This window comes from Asterias amurensis, chromosome 16 (genome assembly GCF_032118995.1).
Source record: "Asterias amurensis chromosome 16, ASM3211899v1".
Lineage (NCBI taxonomy): Eukaryota > Metazoa > Echinodermata > Asteroidea > Forcipulatida > Asteriidae > Asterias > Asterias amurensis.
In genome coordinates, this window is record NC_092663.1 from 13,918,972 (window position 1) to 13,941,349 (window position 22,378).

Consider the following 22,378-nt stretch of genomic DNA (forward strand, 5'->3'; position numbering starts at 1 on the left):
GTAAACAAAGTTCTATGGGTCGAAACGTTGAGACCAAATATCTCACTCCGCACCAGTGCAGTATAACGAGAAGTCCCATGAATCCACTGAAAGCGAAAGTGCAGTGGACACTATTGGTAATTGTCAAAGACTAGTCTACACAGTTGGTGTATCTCAACATACACATAAAAGTATACATAAAAACACCCTTGTCATACGAAGTTGTGTGCGTTTAGATGGTTGAATTCGAGACCTCAAGTTCTAAATCTGAGGTCTCGAAATCAAATTCGTGTAAAATTACTTCTTTCTCGAAAACTATGGCACTTCATAGGGAGCCGTTTCTCACAATGTTTTATACCATCAACCCCCCCCCCCATTACTCGTCACCAAGAAAGGTTTTATGCTAATAATTATTTTGAAACATTACCAATAGTGTTCACTGCCTTTAAGTTTACAGTCTCGGCAGTTTCGAAAATAAAACTTGTCGTTTTCTTTTGCATGGGTTTGATGCTCTTTAGTCTGATTTACGATTGGGAAACTAAGACCACTGTTTTTGCCCGAAAAGCATTCATGTTACAGGATAGAAAGCATCTATATATTATTATGTATATATGTAGATCAGCCCTGCAGTACTTGTCGGGAGGGGTGGGGGGGGGGGGGGGGGGGTGGGGGTAGAACACGCCGGTTTCGAAAGCAGGGTGCCGGGTTTGTCACCATGTGCGTATGCAGAGCTGTACAATCGATGAACCACAGTGCTGCAACGGCCCAAAAGTTGTATATTATGTTGAGCCTTTTTTTTTTTTTTTTTTTTTTTTAAAGCAGGAACTTACAGTTAAGAAAAACAACATTTTGGGGTCGATCTGAAAATTTGTGCGCTCTTATATACTTTCGAACTTTGGTCCCAAGGGAGAACAAGGCGTTGACACAATTCGTGAGATCGACATGATCGTTGATGAGCCGATTGCGACAGTGATACTTCTAGTACCGTGGCAATGTGGCATGACCAGACCAAAGAGCACTGGTCTTACCAATCTTTGGAGGTAGACACTAAACCCCTCCATGGTATTCTCAATGCATGGTTTTACCGTAGATTATGTGGTCCTCTCTCGGGCATGTGCTTCGTTTTTAAAAAGACAAAGGCATCAAGGTATGTAAAGGGCACCCTGTGAGTTAATTGTAAATAATTATATACTGGAGTATTTCAATGGCATCAAGGCATTGACCAGAGGGCATGGAGGCAATCGCCTTTTCTGCCTCCGTGAAGTATCAGGCCGGCAGTCTCTCTTTATGGTCTTTACTTCGCACTTTAGGCAACCAGTCCACATAGAGCCTATCCTCCTCGCACACGACACGTGAGCATGATATAACCATAGAGTAAGGACAGAGTAAACACAGCAGTAGCTCTCTGGACCCGGAACAACACTGGGCCTACTACAGACTCGACCTTTCTTCCTGTTCACTCGGGTGGTGGAGAGTGGAGTGGCAAGGTCAGTACATGTACATGTTTATCAATACGGTGACAAGTGAAAAACTCTCTGGTTGGTGGCGGTGTGTGTGCGTGGTGTGGCACATTAACATACTGTAACACACACAAGTAAACGAATACCACTTTCGTTTCAATAAGTTGGCACAAGAGTTGTGTATACGTGCAGGTGTACATGTAGTAGGACTAGGAGTTGATCACCCTACAGTCTGTATTTACAGAAGCTCTATATATATTTAGCTGTCAACATGGCCTGCTTACTGACATGTTGTCGCGGTGGTGGTGACGAAACTGACAACGGTGGCCCTGCTCCTCCAGCAATCGGTATGAAAGAATCCGAATCCGATGACAACCTTGCAGCCGGTCACACCCATTACAAGATCTACGTCAAGACGGGTGATCGCAAGGGTGCTGGTACTGACGCAAACATCTTCATAATCCTACACAACGCCAATGATGTCGCCTCCAAGGAAGTCAAACTCGATAGGCTCTTCCACGATGACTTCGAACGGGGGAAGACCGATGAGTTTAAGGCGAAGTTACCGTCTAACTTCGGACCCGTGAAACGGATCGAGTTGTGGCGTGACACCCACGGGGCTTTCGACGCGTGGTACCTGGAGAAGATCGACATCTACGAGACGCCGAAGGGCGGTGAGAGGAAGGGGCCGTATCAGTTCCCGGTCCACAGATGGATCCCCGGGAAGAAGAGGGTGATATTCAACGAGTTCGACAGCCTCTTGCCTCAGCATGATCCGCTCAAAGATACACAACGCAAGGAGGAGTTGGCGATGCATCGTAAACTCTATCAATTCAAGAGCCAAGCACCAGAAGCAGGTCTTCCTTGCCAGGTATGTGAATTTATTCATAGGGTTTCATCCTCACCACTCTAAACACTTGACCCGGAAATGAGGTGGATTTTACCTCTATGATCCACTAAGAGTTAAGACTATCTCTATCCCGAGTTTTTAGGACGAGTTACCCATCCTAATTAAGAACTAACCTTAAAGTTAAATTTGCATCGGGGATAAAGAATATTAATTTTTTTTCACAGGACTCACAGGACTTAGGACTGGTCCTATCTCTTAGCATTGCCTAGGACTAGTCCTAAGTTAGGACTACCTTTGTGAAATCCACCCCTGGTCCTGTTGGACATGACCTAGCCCTGGCGGCTTTGCACTTTTGTATTATACTACAGAGAAAGAGTCCTATGTATAGGGCCATAGACATGACCTATTTCTCGCTCGCATGACCCGGAATCTGAGTCAGAAATTACGCAGAAATGGGTCAAACTGACGCAGAGCCCTTGCCTAAGTCTCTCATTGTTTGACCAGTTTGACCTCACAATAGTCGGTCCTTTGTTTTCAGGTGTCCTCACTAGTCATTTGTGTTCAAAGCCAATGGGGATTGCTTCAATACAGGAACAACAGAAAGTACACTAGATACTCTAATAACGTATGGTCAAACACGACGGGGGGGGGGGTAGAATCATCCATTTACACAAATGAACCATTTTAAATGCAATTGAGGAACAATACATAATCAAAATCCCTACCAGCTGTCTCAACTAATTATGATAATAGTGTCGTGTGGAGCACAATGTGGTCCAAATGTGCAATGTGTGCTAATTTCGAGTTATCACCACAGTATATTTGGAAAATCAATAATGAGAATTCCGAGTAAAGCACCCGTGAAATTGTACTATTCTTGCCCAAAGCGATGGTGGTAGTTTTGCTCACAGATGGACAAACTAACAAATCTGTGAAACTTTAATTTCAATTAGTCGTCGAAGTTGCGAGATAATAATGGAAGAGTATTTATAACACCCATGTCACACGAAGTTGTGTGCTTTCAGATGCTTGTTTTTGGGACCTCAAAATCAAAAACTGAGGTCTCGAAACCAATTTCAAATAGTTAAGATGGCAAATTACTTCTTTATCGAAAATTACACGTTACTTCAAAGGGAACCGTTTCTCTCAATGTTTTATACTATCAACAGCTCTCCATTAATAAACGATAACAGTAAGTTTTTATGCTAACCAATAGTGCCCAGTGCCTTTAAAATTACAACACGTCCTAATTTGGAAAACACCGGGGCCCAAGATTGGGTGCGTTCGTTTAGCTCCCCTGGGTCGACCCCGGTGCGTGGCGGTTTTTTTTTTTGTTACCAGGACGAACGAGGGTAATTGTCTGCCACACGCCGGGGTCGACCCAGTGAAGCTAAACGAACGCACCCACTATGGCTCTAAGCTGACCGTAAGCACAGAGTCGGCGCTTACGGAAGCAGGGAATTATGTGCTTACGGCAAGCGTATTTCACGGGTTAGCGGCGAATCTTGGCTTCTGCGGGAGCGTACTCAACGCATTCTACGCTTGCAAGGCTAGCTCGGAAATTCGGCGCTTGTACGTAAGCGGGGATCGAATCGTGATCGTAAGCGCAGAATTCGGCGGTAAGAAGAGCCATGAACTTGGGCCCCCGTGATTTACACACTAGGGTTATGCTTATAGGGTGTTGCTTAGGGCTAGGGTTGAGGTTATAACCCACATTTCGGAATGTAGTGGTACAACGGGGATGTCATAACAAAGGGGGTGTACACGTAGGTTCGCTTTGCTTGCAGTATAATAAAACAACAAACAATTGTTCGTTACAATTCTTCGGTAGGGATTTCAAGACGGTGACGCTGGAAGGCAATTTGGTGAGGAGTAAAGTTATGCAATTTCTATAGCTTCTTCACCTGACTGCGCAGCATAAAGGCAGTCATTGATCGAAATGCCCCAACGGGTCGATCGAAGATTTACATTTTAAAAGCTTTATAAATAAAGCTTTTAAAATGTAAGTCTTCGATCGACAGAACCTGTCATGAAGCATACAACGTAAATGTGTTGATCCATGGAGCAATTCACTCCATGATTGACCTGGGGTCGATTTCACAAAGAGTTAGGACTAGTCCTAACTTAGGACTAGTCCTAAGAGATATCATAAACGTACAGCTAGTCCTAAGTTAGGACGAGTAACTCGTCCTAAGTCGAGATAAGACTAGTCCTAACTCTTTGTGAAATCCACCACTGGCCCTATATTGGAAACCACGGTGGGCCCCACCAATATATTTAGGGTTCCTCAAAATTGCCCTACTTTTAGTCTGAATATACTTATAAAGTATCGGGTTCTTGCAAACGGAAATTAGATATTTATTTTTTTACTGACTATCATTGAAGAGTATTAAAGGCAGTGGATACTATTGGTAAGTACTCAAAATAATTATTAGCATAAAAACTTACTTGGTAACGAGTAACTTCCATACCTCAGATTTAGAATTAATTGAGGTCTCGAAATCAAGCATCTGAAAGCACACAACTTCTTGTGACAAGGGTGTCTTTCTGTCATACCTCAAATTTTCACCGGTCTGTTATTGCATGCACATGTTGAGATACACCAAGTGAGAAGACTGGTTGTTGCATTCTTATTTACCACCTACTAAAGTTGGTCATTAATTATTAGAGGAATCACCAAAAGTTGCACCGTCCATGCATGATACCCCGCCCCACTTTCAAAAACAATTATAATTTGTTTAAACAAAATTGCTCTATAACCCTTGCACCCCTTCCAGTAATGGATTGATTGGTAACATAAGGGTGTCGAAGACGTCATTAACAACTTTTAATATTCAAGGCTATGATCCGTTTTTCAAGAAATAAAATAACAATTTTGCTAATCACGCCCCACCGGTTTCTTTGGCGCACTTTTTTGCTTGTGTATAATTGGGATTTAGTCGTGCGCGAACACGGTACAAGGTCACTTCCGATAGTTGAAACAAACCGTTGCCTTGAAACACTTGAGACAAGCTCACGCGGAGTTCCGTTGGCTGATTATCTGCACTCAACATTGTTAACTTTGCCATTATGTTCAGTGGTTTCCTGCTTGTTCTTCAGCTTGTGAATTTCCTCTCATTAAAGGACAGTGACGCTCGGGTTGTAACCGGAAACAAAGAAAGACAAGCTGGATGAAATTTAAAAATTATTCAAGTATATGCTGCCTGATTCTTCACGGAGGCAACGAAGGCGATTGCCTCCATGCCCCCTGGTCATTGCCTTGGTGCCCTTGAAATGATCAAGTAGATATTTACAGTTTCTTCATAGGGTGCCCTTTACCAAGGAGAATATGCATTGGTGCCCTTGTCCTTTCAACATCGAAGCATACAGTCATGCATATGTATGATCTATTGATCACATAAAATTAGTAAGCTTTTATGATGTAAATTTAAACTGTACTTGTGATCTTTTGACATCGGTGTCCTCGAACTCTTTTTGGACTTTTCAATAACTGGATCGAGGTTGTCTTCGACAAAACATATGGTTTCAATATTGTTGGAAAAGTCCTTCAAAAACCACAGCATATTCACACGTTTCATTAAAAACTGACTACCTAGGTTATGGTTGTACCATGCACAATGAGTGTTGTCACATAACTATACTGAAGAGCGAATCGAAATAAGCATTGTTGTTAGTTAAAATAAAAAAATAAAAAAATTCACATAATAGTCTTTTTTTATAATGACTCTTATGATGTAAATCTTGATTCCTTTTTAGGGTTTGCTGTTTGACAACGACCATGGTGTAAGTTTGAACACCCCTCATGGGAAAAGAAATCCCAAAAAATTTCAATCTGAGAATTGTCTACTGACAGTAAAATTTCTCGTGGGCGTAACCGCTCCAGATTTTCGGCAATATTAAAAAAAACTCTACCATTATTTAAAATTGTTCACAACTATAGATATGACTGAAACAAGCAGTGGGTTCCAATTACCAAATGTATGCAATCACATTAAAGGCAGTGGACATTATTGGTAATTACTCAAAATAATTATTAGCATAAAACCTTTCTTGGTGACGAGTAATGGGGAGAGGTTGATTATAAACATTGTCAAAACGGTCCCTCTGAAGTGCCATAGTTTTCAAGAAAGAAGTAATTTTCCCACGAATTTGATTTCGAGACCTCAGATTTAGAACTTGAGGTCTCGAAATCAAGCATCTAAACGCACACAACTTCGTGTGACAAAGGTGTTTTTTCTTCTTTCATTATTATCTCGCAAGTTCGATGACCGATTGAGCTCAAATTTTCACAGGTTTGTTATTTTATGCATAAAATTATGTTGAGATACACCAACTGTATCAATAGTGTCCATGCTGCCTTTAAAGGAACACGTTGCCTTTGATCGGACGAGTTGGTCAAAACAAAAGCGTTTGTAACCGTTTTTTTATAAATCGCATATGGTTGGAAAGATGTTTTAAAAGTAGAAATTGCGTGGTTTTTCTTCTACTGTGCGAACTAACACGGTCAGCCATTTATGGGAGTCAAAATTTTGACCCCCATAAATGGCCGACGTGTTAGTCGACAAGGTAAAAGGAAAACCACGCAATTTCGAGGCATGTGTGTGTGGATCATTGTATTCTACTTTTACAACATCTTTCTACCCATATGCATTTTATAAAAAACGGTTACAAACGCTTTTCAAAGACCAACTCGTCCGATCCAAGGCAATGTGTCTCTTTAATGTTGGTATTGTTATAAGAAATTACCACCGGTTTCTGTGAATTGTTCTGCTGTCCTGTAGTTGTGTGATATTTTCTTGTCCAACCTAAAATTCCTTTTGTTTTTGTTTCTATAATAAGTCAGGCTAGCCTTTAGTCAAGGCACACGTCGCACTTCGCCGCTCGCGCTGGTCTATTTTTTTCGTGCGTGAAAGTTTGGGGCTGCCACCGCTTGCGCCTTGACTAAAGGCTAAAGTGAAGCCTGCTGCCAAACTATTTCCGCATTCCACTTAGCCTTGATCAAGGCGCTACAGGCAGCCGCGATCTGCAAAATCCCAGTCCACATCACTGAATTCCACCAGTGCACCCCCATACATAACACAGTGCATATAATACGTATACAGCGTATGTACACACATACGTACTGTACATATACATGTACCATCTGTATACGGTACACTTACGGTACATGGGTACTTCCTTGTTGTTTGAGCCACGTGTGCGAGGTTGAAAGTAGAAAGACACGACCGTACTCACGACTACGCTATACTGTTCTCGCTGTACAATGTATGGTAATGTACATTTGTGTATGCCATAGAGCTATATAGCTCTATGGTGTATGCACTGCATGCGTGTGCAGCTAACCGGGCCGGGGAACAGTACGTCAACAGCCTTGATCAAGGCTACATTCCACTTGGTGTAATACGCACACTTTTTGCGGAACTTGAACTTGACGTAGACTAGACTCATGCAGAGATAGCACTGCATAACGAACTAGCATGTCAGAAATCAAAAAATGAACAGTACATGAGGAAATAGCGGGGTTTTCCCCTGTAGGCGGATTTGGCTTGGTTCGTGAAATCCTTAACATTGTACCGGAAGTTCTGGTATTGAGTAGGGAAGAAAAGGGGCCACTGTGGTATTAAATCAAATTGTCGTGGTTGATATGTGTTATATTGACAAAAGGGTTTTCCCCGACGAATCTTTGTACACTTGGTCCATTTGTTTTAGTTTAAATACACTAGATACTATGGGTAATTATCAAAGACCAGTCTTCTCACTTGGTGTATCCATAGAGGAAGGGTCTCTGTCCTTCCTCTATGGTGTATCTCAACATGCATACAGTAACAAACCTGTAAAAATTTGAGCTCGATTGGTCGTCGGAGTTGCGTGATAACTATGAAAGAAATAAACACCCTTGTCACACGAAGTTGTGTGCTTTCAGATGCTTGATTTCGAGACCTCGAATTCTAAACTTGAGGTCTCGAAATCAAATTTGTGGAAATACTTCTTTCTCGAAAACTACGTCACTTCAGAGGGAGCCGTTTCTCACAATGTTTTACAATATTCTCACAATACTATCAACCTCTCCCCATTTCTCGTTACCAAGTGAGGTTTTATGCTGATAATTATTTTGAGTAATTACCAATAGTGTCCACTGCCTTTACCTACACGGAAACTGCGGTTTGCAAATGACATAAAATAACCATCATTATGAAGTTCTTTTCTCGCCTAAAGACTTTTTTTTTTTTTTTTTCAGGTGGCTGATTTACCTTCAGATGAGAAGTTTTCATTTGAGTATGTGGTGAGTAATAATATACAAATAAAACATGGTTTTTATTTTGTTTCTTCATTTTATTTTCGCTCCTCATTTTATCTACACTGGCTACCAGTCGAATCTCGTATTACTTTCAAACTTCTGTTGCTTATCTTTCATTTGCATTAATGGTTCTGCTCCTATATATAACATTTCTTTGGTAAAAGCTTATACTCCTGTGCGATCTCTCCGATCTTCCAATACATGCATGCTACAGGTTACTAAGAGTAGCAAGTATGATGGGGCGATACATGTAGGTCATTTTCCCATGCTGGACCCCCACTCTGGAATGACTTACCTCTTCAAATCCGCAATATTTCTAACATCAATACTTTCAAGGTTAAGTTGAAAACCACTTTGTTTAATCTCGTCTATATGTAACTGGTCTATTTGTCTTATTTTCCTTGCTGTGTGTGGTTCCCCCTCCTGTGCGCCTTGAGCACCTCATTTTGGTGGATTTTGGCGCCCTATAAATACTCTTTATTATCTGATTTTGTTTCCCCCCTCTACAGTTTGATCTTGCCAAGCGGAAGGCAAACCTTCTTCTCCAGAGCAAAATCTCAAAGAAGTTCACCGGAAAATGGCGCAATCTGGATGACCTCTCCAACGTCTACCACGGGGTCTTTGAAAAACCATCCGTAAGTTTTTTGTTTTACCCTCGACCACATGAGGGCGCTAGTGGTGACAAACTAGTTGACATTATGATTATGATTGCCGAGCTAACACGTCAGAGTACCCAAACTGGACTCTTAAAGTGGTACCTGGTCCAAAGCACCGTCAGTTTCTGTGCAGTCCTCATTCCAATAGTAACTCAACACCCAACCTGTTAAACTATGGGTGCGTTCGTTTAGCTTCCCTGGGTCGACCCCGGTGTGCGGCGGTTTTTTTTTCCAGGACAAACGTGTGCAGATAATTACCCACGTTCGTCCTGGGAAAAAAACACCGCCACACACCGGGGTTGACCCAGGGAAGCTAAACGAACGCACACAATGATAAGGTGGTGTGCATAATCCAGTGTTAAGCATAACCCCGGCGTGATATGAACCGGCGTGATATGAACCGGTGTCCTAGAGGTGGAAGGCGAGGAAAGATACCAATACCCCAACCCGACTACCCAAACATTCATTACAAGCAGTTCACCCTAAAATTGCATTAATAATACCAAACACATTGCAGAGCCTTCATCGTGTTTACATGCTCTAGGGTGCTAAACAAGGCACTAGTAAAAAAAAAAACAAAGTAAGGTAAAAAAGGTATAATTGTATGGACAAACTAAAAAAAGAAAAAAAAGTATACTAACGATAGAATAATTCCTTAAAATTTGTTTTGTTTATGTTTCAGGGTATGAGAATGTGGAAATCTGATATTGAGTTTGGACTGCAACGACTCATCCGATGCAACCCAACCCAGATCAGACTTTTCAAAGAGATACCAGAGAAGTATGTTTTAACATTCTCCTTAAAAGGATAATATAGACGAGAAAGTGGAGATTCTTTTACACAATGTTTAAGTTTAAAGACACTGGAAATGAAATGAGAGTCCACTAGACTGCATCCCATAATGATCTTATTTATAAAGGGTGTGATACAATAAGTGTGTGTCGTATGTTTCTCTTTCTTTTAGTTCGTTTTGGTTGGGTTTTTTTTCACAAAAATACTCCATAAAAGCGTTTTGGCTGGAGGTATGGGGTGGACTAATGAAGTATAGACTTGAGAACATCAGTTTTGTATGTTGGTGACTGCTGGAGGTTGTTCCAAGTTGCGAGATAATAATAATAATAATAAATGTCACACAAGTTGTGTGCTTTCAGATGCTTGAACTCCATACCTCAGAGTGCCCAGTGTCTTTAAGGGTAGGCCAATTGGGGGGGGGGGGGTTACAAACTGGATGGAGATTCATGCAAAGTGAGTGGGGATTCATGCCATGGCCATCATGTTTATCTACAAAGCTGTTTATAACTGGTTATTATCTTTTTAAGATTTGGTGTGACTGATGAGATCGTTGGACCGTTTCTGGAGGGTATGACCATCCAAGAAGCAATTGAAGCGAAGAAACTGTACTACGTGGACTATGAAATTCTTCAGGGGCTACCGGTTAAAAAAGGAACCCCAGTAAGTACACAAAGTGTAAAGAGCTAACAAGAATCCGGTTTTCGTTTTCAGTGACTCATCTTTTACAAACAGTGTGGAATAAAATAAGAAACGAAATAGGAAAGTTGTTTGTTTGTTTGTTTGTTTTGTTGCACAACAACAAAAGTATTGGAATATTCGTTACAAGTAAATAAATAAAGTTATATATATAACAACTTTAAAATAAGTACAAATGGGGGCTGCACCCAGAGGAGGCCTCCTGTATTGGAGCACCCAAACTACTGTATATGATGTACTGGTTCAACAAATGAGAAGTATGTCTATAGCATGAAAGTAGTTTAAAGTAACCCTTATTATCACGTTTTTTGAGGAAGAGAAAAATATGTTAAAAAGAATATGAACTTAAGAAATTGTACATGGTAGCTACGCTAGTAACTTTAGTCTGCTTAGCATGATTTTGTCGTGCTTGCAACATCTCTAAGAAATTGAGCCCAGAAAAAAACGGTATGTAAAGGAAGTAGTCTTCCATCGAGAAATGTTTAGATGCATTCATTTTAATGTCACCCTCCCAGATTATATCGCCCATTGGTCTCTTCTTCGTCAACAAAGACAAGAACCTAGTTCCAGTTGCTTTGCAGTTGGAACAAGAGAAAGGACCAGAGAATCCGGTAAGTTCAAAATAAAATAACTCATTACTGTGCAAGTTTTGCCCTTGACGACTTTCACATGTTATTCAGGACTACCATGAACTACATCTGGAAAAAAATTCAGTTAGTTGCAGAGGGTAGACCACAAAACTCGAAAACTCGAGCCCATGTACATTGTATACTTGTTTGAGGAGTGTTATTCAACCTCACTCTACTGTAAAATAAGATGAAAGCGAAAGTCCCCCAGGGCTATGGTCGTTTGTAGTTTGTTCACTGCCGAATGTTATTCAACCGTGTTCAATAACTTGGAACAAAAGAAAGAATGAATCTTTTAAGTTCGTTCAGAAATGGCCATCTCTGTGGTTGTTTGTAGTTGTCTCACTGCGGACAGTGTTCAACTGTGTTCATATAAGAAAGTACTTGGTATTCTTGTTAACGTTAGTTTTATCACTGCGTTACAGCAAGGGCCCTAACTCTTTGGTTCTTTGAAAAGTCGTTTTCTCACTGTGGAATGTTATTCATTGTTGTCAACCACCGGCTCTTTTAAGAACTGTCACCCGTTCGTTTCGCTCTGCTTTGTTGACTTGTGAATGAAAGCTCCAATGGTAAAGGGGGAATGGGTTTATATAAAGGGAACACCAACAAGAGGGAAATTGGGCATGTCATTAAACCAAGTATAGAATCATGTTTAGTTACATTCCCTCTACCCTATGCTGGCTAAAGGCATTCCTGGTCCTGAGGATACAGTACACTAATTAAATTCCCGTAGCAACCAACGCTAATGTTAAAAAATACTCAACAAATATTAAAGTCTCTCAGCCTCTTGAAAACCAATCAAACCTCAGATTTCAGAAAAAAAACGCCCCGAAATTAGTGTTTTCAAATCCCTACATTATGTGGCGATCTCAGATCCACAATTCATTGTTGAAACACAAGACCTGCACAGTGTATTGTTTCCTAACATGTGTCCTCCTCGTCCCCAGATCTTCATCCCCAGTGATCCCGAATACACCTGGCTCCTTGCTAAGATGTGGTTCAACTTCGCTGATGCCTCCTACCACCAGTCCGCCACCCATCTCGGCCTGACTCATCTTGCAATGGAGTCGGTTGCCGTCTCAATGCACGTCTCCCTCTCTCCTTCTCATCCCATCTTCAGACTCCTGTCTCCGCACTTCCTCTTTCTCATGGCCATTAACAGGTACATATTTTGAGGAGTTATATTTGAAGTATATTGTATTGTGTGGATCATATAGTAGTAAACTTGCAACTACAACCATGTACTCAGCAGTACTGGTACTCAGACGCCCTTCATTCTGCAGCTCACCACAACACATGAACACTGCAGGGCTTGCAATTGCAAGGTGGATGGTTCGATTCCCCAAAGAACCCTGATTTCACAATGACTATTGTCGTCTGGTTACCGAATTACAATTTCTTGATTTGTGCAACTCGTGGCCATTAACGGGTAAATATCTGAGGACTTGTGGTTGTAGTACTGTTTGGTGTGGACGATAAGAAAATCTACAGTGTAGTAAATTTGCGAGTGCAACCATGAACTTATCCAGGCATCCTTATAGCAGCGATCACGAAGCGAAATTACATCGAAGAAAAACAACAAGCCAATACGATTTAAGTAATATCAGTGGGAAATGGTATGAAATGAGTTTTTTTGACAAGGTGATTAAAACTCTGGGCAGCCAGACGTTTCTTCTGAATTTGATGCTTAAACCGCTAGAGAAGAAGCAATTGCCTACTGCGCCTATACAGTTCGATGACAATGTGTTACTGACTGCTGAGAACAGTTTATGAATTATTTTGTTGGTTTGTATACATATTGTTGATGCAATAAGTTGGGAAGATGGCTTATCATCTTTATCTTATCCTTTCTTTTCTTCAACTCAGCCGTGGATTAGCTCTGCTCATCTCAGTTGATGGATGGGTCGATAAGACGATGAACATCGGCCGGGAGGGCATGTTCGCTCTGATCGGACGCGCCTTCAAGAGGTGGCGACTCGACGTCGACGCCACCCTGCCCAAGGATCTGGAAGAGAGGGGCGTGGACGACAGGGAGGCACTCCCAAATTACCACTACCGAGATGATGCCCTCCTTGTGTATGAAGCTATGGAGAAGTACGTCAGACAAGTCGTGGAAGCACATTATTGTAAGTTGGACGTAGTGGAACCATAAGTCAAACAAATAAGTAGTTTTCATTTAACTTGTTCTGTTTGTGAAGACAAGGACTCTCAGAAAAACTTAATCACTAAATAGCTCATAACCCAAATGGAGGAAAAGACAATGAAAAAAGTTTCAGTTTTAGATGTGCGAGAGAAAATCCTACATATTCCAGGAAAAATGAAGGAAGGAGAAAGGAAGTTGAAGTTTAAGGTAACTATTGGAAGGAAAACCCTGCATAAATATTCCAGGGGAAAACCTATACGCATTCAGGTAGGGACTGGGAACCCTATCCACATATTACTGTCTCCAGCGTGAATCGAACCGGGGTCCTATCGAGGTGGAAGGCAAGGGAAGGTGAGATACCACTACGCCAACCAGACCACCAAGTTATGGTGTCACAACCGATGTAACTTTCTTGTTTAAATCTTCCACCGATGTAGCACCAAATAACAATGAGTATAATTATGAAGAGATGGATGCTATACGTAATTCAACATTAAAATAAATTAGAAATTTCAAAGACAATATCGAATGTAATTAACATGCTATCACCAACATGCAAGGGGAAAAGTTAGGCATACTGCTTTTGTACAGTGCCCTGTCCCAGACAAGGACTTGGACACGACACAGTGCCCCCGATTTCACGAAGCGCTGCGACGCGTCGCAAGTGAAAGTTGCGACCGGTTACACGTCGTAAGTTGTGAACTCGTCGCAGCCGCGTAGTGTCTTATAGGTCTGCGACGCATCGCAAACACTACGATGCGTCGCTACTTGCGATGAGTTTCGTGAAATCGGGGGGGGGGGGTAGGACAAAAATAACCACAGTAAACAATATTGTACAAGGAAGGTTGTGCACAGCCATAAAGCAAAGTGAACATTTGGTTTCGTTCTGAAGAATGTCTTCCAAGAGAGGACATATATAGTGGAGACAGTGTGAAGGTTTTGTGTTGACAGGTTGTGTTTCTTTCTTCTTCTTATTTTTCTTGCAGTAACTCCTGAGACGATTCAGAACGATTATGAGCTCCTGGAATGGGGGCGTTTGATGGCGGCACCGCAAGACCAAGGAGGGATGGAGATACGGGTAAGCATGTAGGCCTATAGAGGGGAACAGGTTTGGGGGATTTTTTTACTCTCTATTGTTATCGAGTAGGAGGACGGGTTTGGGAGATTTGTTTTAGAAGAAATTTAAGAAGAGCGACAACTTGATCGAGTGGAACAGTAGTATTTGTCATTAAAGTATCTGTATTATGCATTAGATGGGGGGGGGGGGCTGGGCACAATGAAGAAACAGTTACCGGTACACACTTGAAAATCAATTCCAACATTTGTGATTTGTTACTATATCTGAAAATTAGTGTCAGTATATTTAACAGTAAGTAGGTTTCAGAAATTTTTGACAATGTACCCATTTGAGCCCTGTACTGTTTTGTGTCAGTAATGCACACATTGTTTGTATATAGAACAATATTATGTTAAATTTGTTTTTGTGATATTTTTCTTTCTGTAGGGGGTGCCTGTTGACGGTAAGTTTGCAACCGTTGAGGACATCATCAGTACGGTGACACCAATCATGTTCACCTGCAGTGTCTCGCACGGTGTGGCAAACTTTTCCCAGTATGATGACTATGCCTTCCCACCGCACTACCCTGCTGGCATGAAGATGGACCCGCCTAAAGATAAGGTACTGCACACCCAATGTCCAATTATATCAAGATTCTTAAATGTTTGGTAATCACTCATAAAGTTAATATAAATTTTACACTTTTTGTTAGAAGCATACAGCAGTTTTGAATAGCATAGGGCATCTTGAGAAACCTTACCTTTCAAAATAATGTGGCTCTGTAAAAAGTTCTTAGTTTTTATTGCCGTAGTTTTGAATCTGAGAAGCGTTACTGTCAGTAACCAGGTTATCGCTTAATCCTTATGTCAATACCCATACTTCTATATAGTGGAATAAAACTTGGCTTATGCAAGCTGGAAAGGAAAAAGGAATATAAAACCAGAAAGATTTTATTTATTCATTGTTTTTTTTTTGTATGAGGGGACTGTACATGTATAAACCCAGATTTGTTGTTTGTTTGTTTGTTTGTTTGTTTGTTTGTTTGTTTGTTTGTTTGTTTGTTTGTTTGTTTGTTTGTTTGTTTGTTTTTCCAAATATCACAATCAATAATCATAAAACAATATTATGGGACCAGAAAAAAGATGGGTCTTGATGGCCTCTGTTGTAAAGCAGTGAGGCCAGATGAGTTCCTAACATGAGTTGGAACTTTATTCCATAGCCAAGGGGCAGAACGAAAAAGCTGTCACCAGCCTGAACGTGAAAATGTGTAATATCAATACATGTACATCCAACTCAGACGAACACTGAGACAGTACAAGGAAGACTTTCTGTCTATGTATGTACATATCAAAGCGTTATATGTGTTCTGTTCACAAGGTACTTAAAAGGCTTAGTACATACGTTTTTCAGAAAGATAGGTTTTTAGAGATGTTGTGAGTTCTGAGACCCAATATTTGTACGTGTAGCACCAAACATAAGGATTTACAAGGTGCTCCGGTGCATTCAACAGCCACTACCAGAAAGATGAGAGGTAACTCAGAGACAGGTTGTTGGAGAGACTTGAATGTATTGAAAAGTCTTTAATAATTTGATTTCCCCTCAACAGAGTCCTCGAACAGAAGAAGACATTCTGGACAACCTCCCAGACAAAGCAACCACCGTTGACGTCATGACGGTCACCAGACTACTCAGCGAGAAGACCACAAATAGCCTTGGTGACTTCGAGGTACAGTACGGCTACTGTCCAATCTCCATGGCGGCACTGGAGGAATTCAGGAAGGATTTGAAACGGATCTCAAGTATTATTGATACAAGGAATGGGGTCAGGGAGCACCCGTATGAGTACTGCAACCCAAGGGACGTCCCAAATGCTATTAGTATTTAGAGATGGGCGTCAACCCAATTTTACAGGGTTACTTATCAAAGGCACTGAACCCTTTTTTTTTTTTCTTTCTTTTCTTTAATAAAAAGATTTTTGCATTCGTGGCCAACGGCCAAATGGTAATGTTGGTCAAAAACCAGTACTCTCATTTATGTTCAATCTTTGTCTGAAATGTATATCCAAGGTCCATTTCATAGAGCTGCTTAAGCACAAAATTTTGCCTAAGCGAAAAAAAAAACCTTGCTTGTAAAATCAGATTACCGGCCAAGAGTTCAGTCAATTGTTATACTAAGTAAACACCAGCTAAATACCAGTCACAAGCAATGTATATGGCGATAAAGTTTGGCAAGTAACATGTGTAAAATAATTTTCTGTTATAGGGTGCATTCGATAAGCTTCCCTGGGTCGACCCCGCGGTGCTCACTCGGGTGAGCCCCTGACAAGAGCTAATCGAACGATCACACTCGCCCTCTCGTGGTGACCCATGTGACCCACTCCACAAGCAGGGCACCGGGGGAGCCCCGTCAAAGCTATTTGAACGTACTGGGACAGACAGGGGTCGACCCAGGGAAGCGTAACGAACGCACCCTATGCGGGCAGGGATTTAAGGGCAAGGACAAAAAGACAGACCCCCATTTTCTCACTACGGTCAGGAATGTGATAACATGGTTTGGTATATTGGGAACCCACTCAAAATGGCCGCTTCCAATTACATGCACCTGGTGCAACAATTTGCTAAGTAGATTGGTTGCTAGTAGCAATTTACATGTACATATTAATCTTTTCAACATTTTATGTAGAACATTAGCATCAGGCATGGCAGTTAATGCATTGCTTTGTAATTCTTAATATGCATGTCATTTGAAATATTGTTTTACTACCAATATTGTTTAGTGTATTTTTCATACATAGAGTATGAAATTTATTGTTTCATGTTTTTCTTTAACTTTCCAGCATTTCAGTTATATTGTGTATTGTTGAAGTACTTTCTTTGTTAAAAGTATTAACTGTTTGTTTTATTGGATGTATGCCTATATGTATTATTAATATAACTGCAAATGGTATGGTTAGCGGTGAACATTTTTGTTTTTCAAAAGAGATTGTTACAGAACTTATATATTTTTTATTTATAGCTTTGGTCATTCGGTTATTATTATTTTTCTAGTGCGACGTTGGTTTTGGTGTTTTTATAATTAATAAAGACCTTTTATGTATGACGTCATTTAAATAGGGGCACCCAAGTCGCGTCGAGGTCAAATGGAAGTTATTCATAGTAATGCATGGGTAATAGTAACTTGTTTGTTTATAAATCGATTTTTACCAATTTGATAGAAAGCGCTTAAAAACATATGCTGTGCGTTTCCATCGTGTTTCATCATTGGTTTGCCTCTAAGATGGCGGCTTCATGACGTCATCAATGCATAATTTCTATTGGTGTTAATTGATATCATTTGGTTTAAAGACAGTGGACACTATTGGTACCTGTAAAAGACTAGCCTTCACAGTTGGTGTATCTCAACATATATGCATAAAATAACAAACCTGTGGCAATTTGAGCTCAATCGGTCATCGAAGTTGCGAGATAATAATGAAAGAAGAAAACACCCTTGTCACACGAAGCTGTGTGCGTTTCGATGGTTGATTTCGATACCTCAAGTTCTAAACCCGAGGTCTCGAAATAAAATTCGTAAAAAATTACTTCTTTCTCGAAAACTATGGCACTTCAGAGGGAGCCGTTTATTACAATGTTTTATACCACCAACCTCTCCCCATTACTTGTCTTCAAGAAAGGTTTTATGCTAATAATTATTTTGAGTAATTACCAATAGTGTCCACTGCATTTAAGAGGTTCATTAATTGCAAGATTACTTGTTACAATGCACACGAATAAAGGTACTTATTTCCTTGAAATAAATTTAATCCGAAATTATATTTTATGCGAATAAAACATACAACAAAAAAACAAAAAGTGTGGTAGGTGGTTCTCTATACGACTCTTTGATAGTTTATTTCAATCCTTGTTCGTCTCGTTTGTTAGTTTGTTTATTAATTTTCACTCAAGTAAACAACAATCATAAAAATTTGGCTTTGAAGAAAAAATACAAATTGAGCAGAGAGCCATTTAGAAACCCAGAGGGCTTTGTATCGATGACACTGGGAAAGTGGATGGATTAATTTTTTTTAATGCAAATTTATAATAAACTTTAGATTTTGACGACATACGTTTATTGGTTTCTAAACAATAGGCCACCTGAACCATTTAAAGGGTTTGTGGGTTAACTCTGCAGTTAGTGTTATCAACCGTTGATGACGCCAACAGTACGTTTATTGCAAAGCGTTATGATATAAGTGGTGAAGTACAAGTTTTAAAACAAGTATATTTGTTTTAATAGCGCACAGTTGACGTTATAGTTTTTAGTCAAGACGTTTATACATTGGCATTGGGATAGTTTTACTGAACGACACGATCAGTTGGACACGATTACGTAACACAAAAAAACCCAATAATATTACAAATAGTGGCTCTGAATAAGGTTTGGATCGAAAGCTAAGGCCATTTCACCTGACGTCATCAGCAGAAAAATCTTGAATGCGCCATACTGGTGGGCAATTTCACTGTGCATTTTTATATAACTCTTTGTTGCGCGTTATGCAGTGAAGTGAGCATTTTAGCCGACGCGGCGTTAATACACGTAAACCTAACTGCCCACCAACATGGTCGGTGAGCGTGGCATTGGTCGCCGCGTGTGATACGCGTGCAAGGGGTCAATACCCTACTCATTAATAATACTGGATTTTAAATAGTGTTCTTATCCGTCACTCAATGACACTCAAGGCGCTTCATATTTTTTCAACATTCGGTGTTTTCCTGCGAGTGGGACTATGTTTGGATGATGAGACCTACTCATTTTACATAGCACCATGTAATATGGTTTACAATATGCTGTGGCGCAATATAAAACAGAAGTGCTTGTTGGTTTACAATATTAAAATAACAATGATAAAATTTTGTTTTATAGCAAATAACAATCAAACACAACAGGTGTATGTATAATATACATGTACATGACTTTCATGTATGGTTTTAATTTAATCCTCACAAAAGTTAACTTGATTGCGTATACATTAAGCTTATGCATAAAATAATCCAAGTTTTAATGTTTACTTCCACAGACTATGCGCGTGGTACTCTTTCAAAATTGAATAAAATTTAAGTCTTTCAGAAGGGAAGTTGAACAAGTGAGGTCTACTGATTAATACGCTGAGCTCAACATTTTGCAACATTTTAAACTCGATATAATTCTTAAAGTTTTTAAACCCTAAGGAATTAAGGGTCAGATGTCAAACAATCTCCACTCTAAGAAAGCACACGGACAACATTTTGTCCGAGACCGGTATCCACACTCTATGTTGAACCTAGCCCTGGCCGCCTTACACTTCGTATTATGTGTACAGCGCAGAGGAAAAGTCCTACATGGGCTATGTTGAACCATAGAGGAAGAAAATTGAACTTAACATAAGCAAGACATAATCAAACCTTCCCAAATGTCAGCGGAGTCACGAGAAAATAGCCCACGAAAAACCTTTGTTTTCAGTGATTTCGCACATCAAGTTTTTGACTCTATCTGTTTTACTAACTTCTCAAAAACGTAATCATTTCAATTGCGCACTCATATTAAGGGAATTTTTCAACGATGCACGGCGTTTACAATTATGCAAATTAATGAAACTTCCAATCTTACTAATGTCGCACACCATCGAACTGCAACTGGAGTTACGGGGGTGGGATTCCAACTTGGGACAATTTCTATTATTATCATAAAAAGATTACAGAAGTAACAACCATTGACCCTTATTTGGAACCTGCTTCAATGGCAAATGCTCGTAACACCGAATCAATTAGAAATATTCATGTTGGTAAATTCAGACAGTTTTAGTTCTACGGCGTCAAAACGCTGAAAAGACCCTACAACCAGAAACACTCAAGTCACATGATGTGACTCTTTCGGCCTGTCTTTTGATTTATAAATCAGACAAGACTTTCCACTTCGATGATTATAATTGTAAAAGTAGAGCTTAATTTATTCTTGATCAGAATCTCAATGAAATTGTTCTCAAAATGTTTCGTATTTCGTTGTAAATCTATAGACAGTTGTTGTTGATTCAAAACTCATACTGTGTTTCCTTTCTAAAAAATACATGTTTCCTTATTCAACATTACTAAAAGCCCATCTGCATAATAAACCTCTTCATGCATATTCATATAGAATATGGTAATTATCTTGATCACGTTAGCAACACGGGTCTGTCAATCACGATATTGTCACAAACGGACACATCCATTGGCTCTTCCTGTGTGCTATTAGCATTTTTGGGCGTGGCGTCAACAGTTGTGGGCGTGACATCAGTCTTTGCTGGGGTTGAATCACTCTCTCCAGTGGCCAGGGTGTTGACATTTCTGACGTCAGTCTTTGCAGGTATGGTTTCGGTCCTTGGAGGCGGGTCATAAGTCTCTTTGGGGATGGCATCAGCCAATTTGGGGATGGTATCAGCCAATATGGGGATGGCATCAGCCAATTTGGGTGTGGCATCGGCCAATTTGGGCGTGGCATCGGCCAACGTGGTCGGGGCATTAAGAGTGACATTTTCAGTTGCAGGAGGGTTATTTGGCTTCATGGGCGGAGCAGTTAAATTTATGGGTTGGGCAATAACATTGCTTGGTTGGGCAATGACTTTTATGGGCGGGGCAGTTAAATTCATGGGTTGGGTTACGACCTTTAAGGGTTGGGCAATTACCTTTATGGGCGGGGCACTTACATTGGTTGGTTGAGCAATAACCTTTTTGGGTGGGGCAATTAAATTGATGGGTTGGCTAATTACATTTATGGGTTGGGCAATGACTTTTATGGGTGGGGCGATGACTTTCATAGCCATGGTGTTCTTATTTTGGTCTTGCACGTTCACCGTTTGCCCGAGAGTATATCCTGTTGCCTTTGTCTGTAGATCAGCTGCGATTTTTCTGTCCACTGTTGGTTGGGTGGATTTGCTCCCTTCTGAAATCGTCCTTTTTATTTGAATCATCGCCTTAGGAACAACAGCCTCTTTATTAACCAACACGACGCCCTTCTCTCCTTTCGGCAACTCCTTCCACTTTGGTGTCGTCAGCAGCACAGTTGGTTGACTCACGCTAGATGGTGTAGGTGTACTCAACTGCGTCAGTGCCAGTGGGGGTGCTGACGTCACACCGACTGTCTTCACAGAGACAGTGGTGGACTTTGGTACCGTGATGACCGGCCTTAAAGGTGCCAACGTGGTGAACGCCACCTTTGGAACGCCGATACCTGGTTCCGCTGACGTAGGCGGCGTCCTTGCAGACGACACAATGATGATGGTAGGGGATGAATGAGGCTTGGGACATGGTGTTGCTTGGGAAGACTTTTTGAGTTTGTCAACAGCCGGTACGTGTTCAGTTCTCGGGGCCGAACTTGCTTTCGGTGAGGGCGCCCTTCTACCCTGTGGAGATTTCCCAGACATCGCCATAGCTGCTTCTGCCCAGGACATGCTCGGTTTCGACGTCTCCTTTGACGCGCCCCGTACGTCTTCAGACGATTTGGACACTTTCGAACTCCTTTCCGTCCACGCAAGAGGTGATGGAGTTTTGGGCTTTGTACCGACATCCTTGGGTTGGGTTGATAACGCTGCGATCGGTTCTTCGACGTCTCTCCACGCTATGGAATCAGAGGACGACGAGTTACCCGATTGGCTGCGCTTGAGTCGTTTAGATACTGGCTCAAACACACGAAACAGTAGGGGTAGCGGACCGTTCTGTGGAGATCCAAAATAAAGTTGATGGAATTTTCTTTTTTGATACATTCTCTATTTATAAATTGTTCACACAAGTCATTTTCCCTAACAACTAAAACAACAAGGAAAATTAA

General features: G+C 40.8%; 2 protein-coding genes across 4 annotated transcripts in view; one reads left to right on the forward strand and one right to left on the reverse strand.

Annotated features, from left to right (window-relative positions):
• Positions 1–1,419: 1,419 nt before the first annotated feature.
• LOC139948584 (polyunsaturated fatty acid 5-lipoxygenase-like) lies at positions 1,420–18,384 on the forward strand. Its single transcript, XM_071946755.1, has 11 exons — positions 1,420–2,310; positions 8,528–8,572; positions 9,097–9,222; positions 9,926–10,023; positions 10,563–10,695; positions 11,247–11,342; positions 12,305–12,519; positions 13,224–13,483; positions 14,487–14,578; positions 15,005–15,178; positions 16,164–18,384. The coding sequence occupies exons 1-11, from the start codon at positions 1,711–1,713 to the stop codon at positions 16,440–16,442; spliced, it is 2,118 nt and encodes a 705-aa protein (XP_071802856.1). The 5' UTR covers positions 1,420–1,710; the 3' UTR covers positions 16,443–18,384.
• LOC139948582 (uncharacterized) overlaps positions 17,454–22,378 on the reverse strand; it is a 48,733-nt gene continuing 43,808 nt past the window's right edge. For all 3 annotated transcript variants that reach the window (XM_071946753.1, XM_071946754.1, XM_071946752.1), the window contains exon 9: positions 17,454–22,265. In XM_071946753.1, coding sequence (XP_071802854.1) covers positions 20,727–22,265 — 1,539 coding nt within the window. In that variant the 3' untranslated portion in view covers positions 17,454–20,726. The remainder of the gene's footprint in view (positions 22,266–22,378) is intronic.

Excerpts from the sequence above, each read along its gene's own strand:
- LOC139948584 (XM_071946755.1), top strand. The coding sequence starts at position 1,711 with ATGGCCTGCTTACTGACATGTTGTCGCGGTGGTGGTGACGAAACTGAC. Across the intron at positions 10,024-10,562 it reads TTCAAAGAGATACCAGAGAA|ATTTGGTGTGACTGATGAGA; the intron begins GTATGTTTTAAC and ends TATCTTTTTAAG. Across the intron at positions 10,696-11,246 it reads CGGTTAAAAAAGGAACCCCA|ATTATATCGCCCATTGGTCT; the intron begins GTAAGTACACAA and ends TCACCCTCCCAG.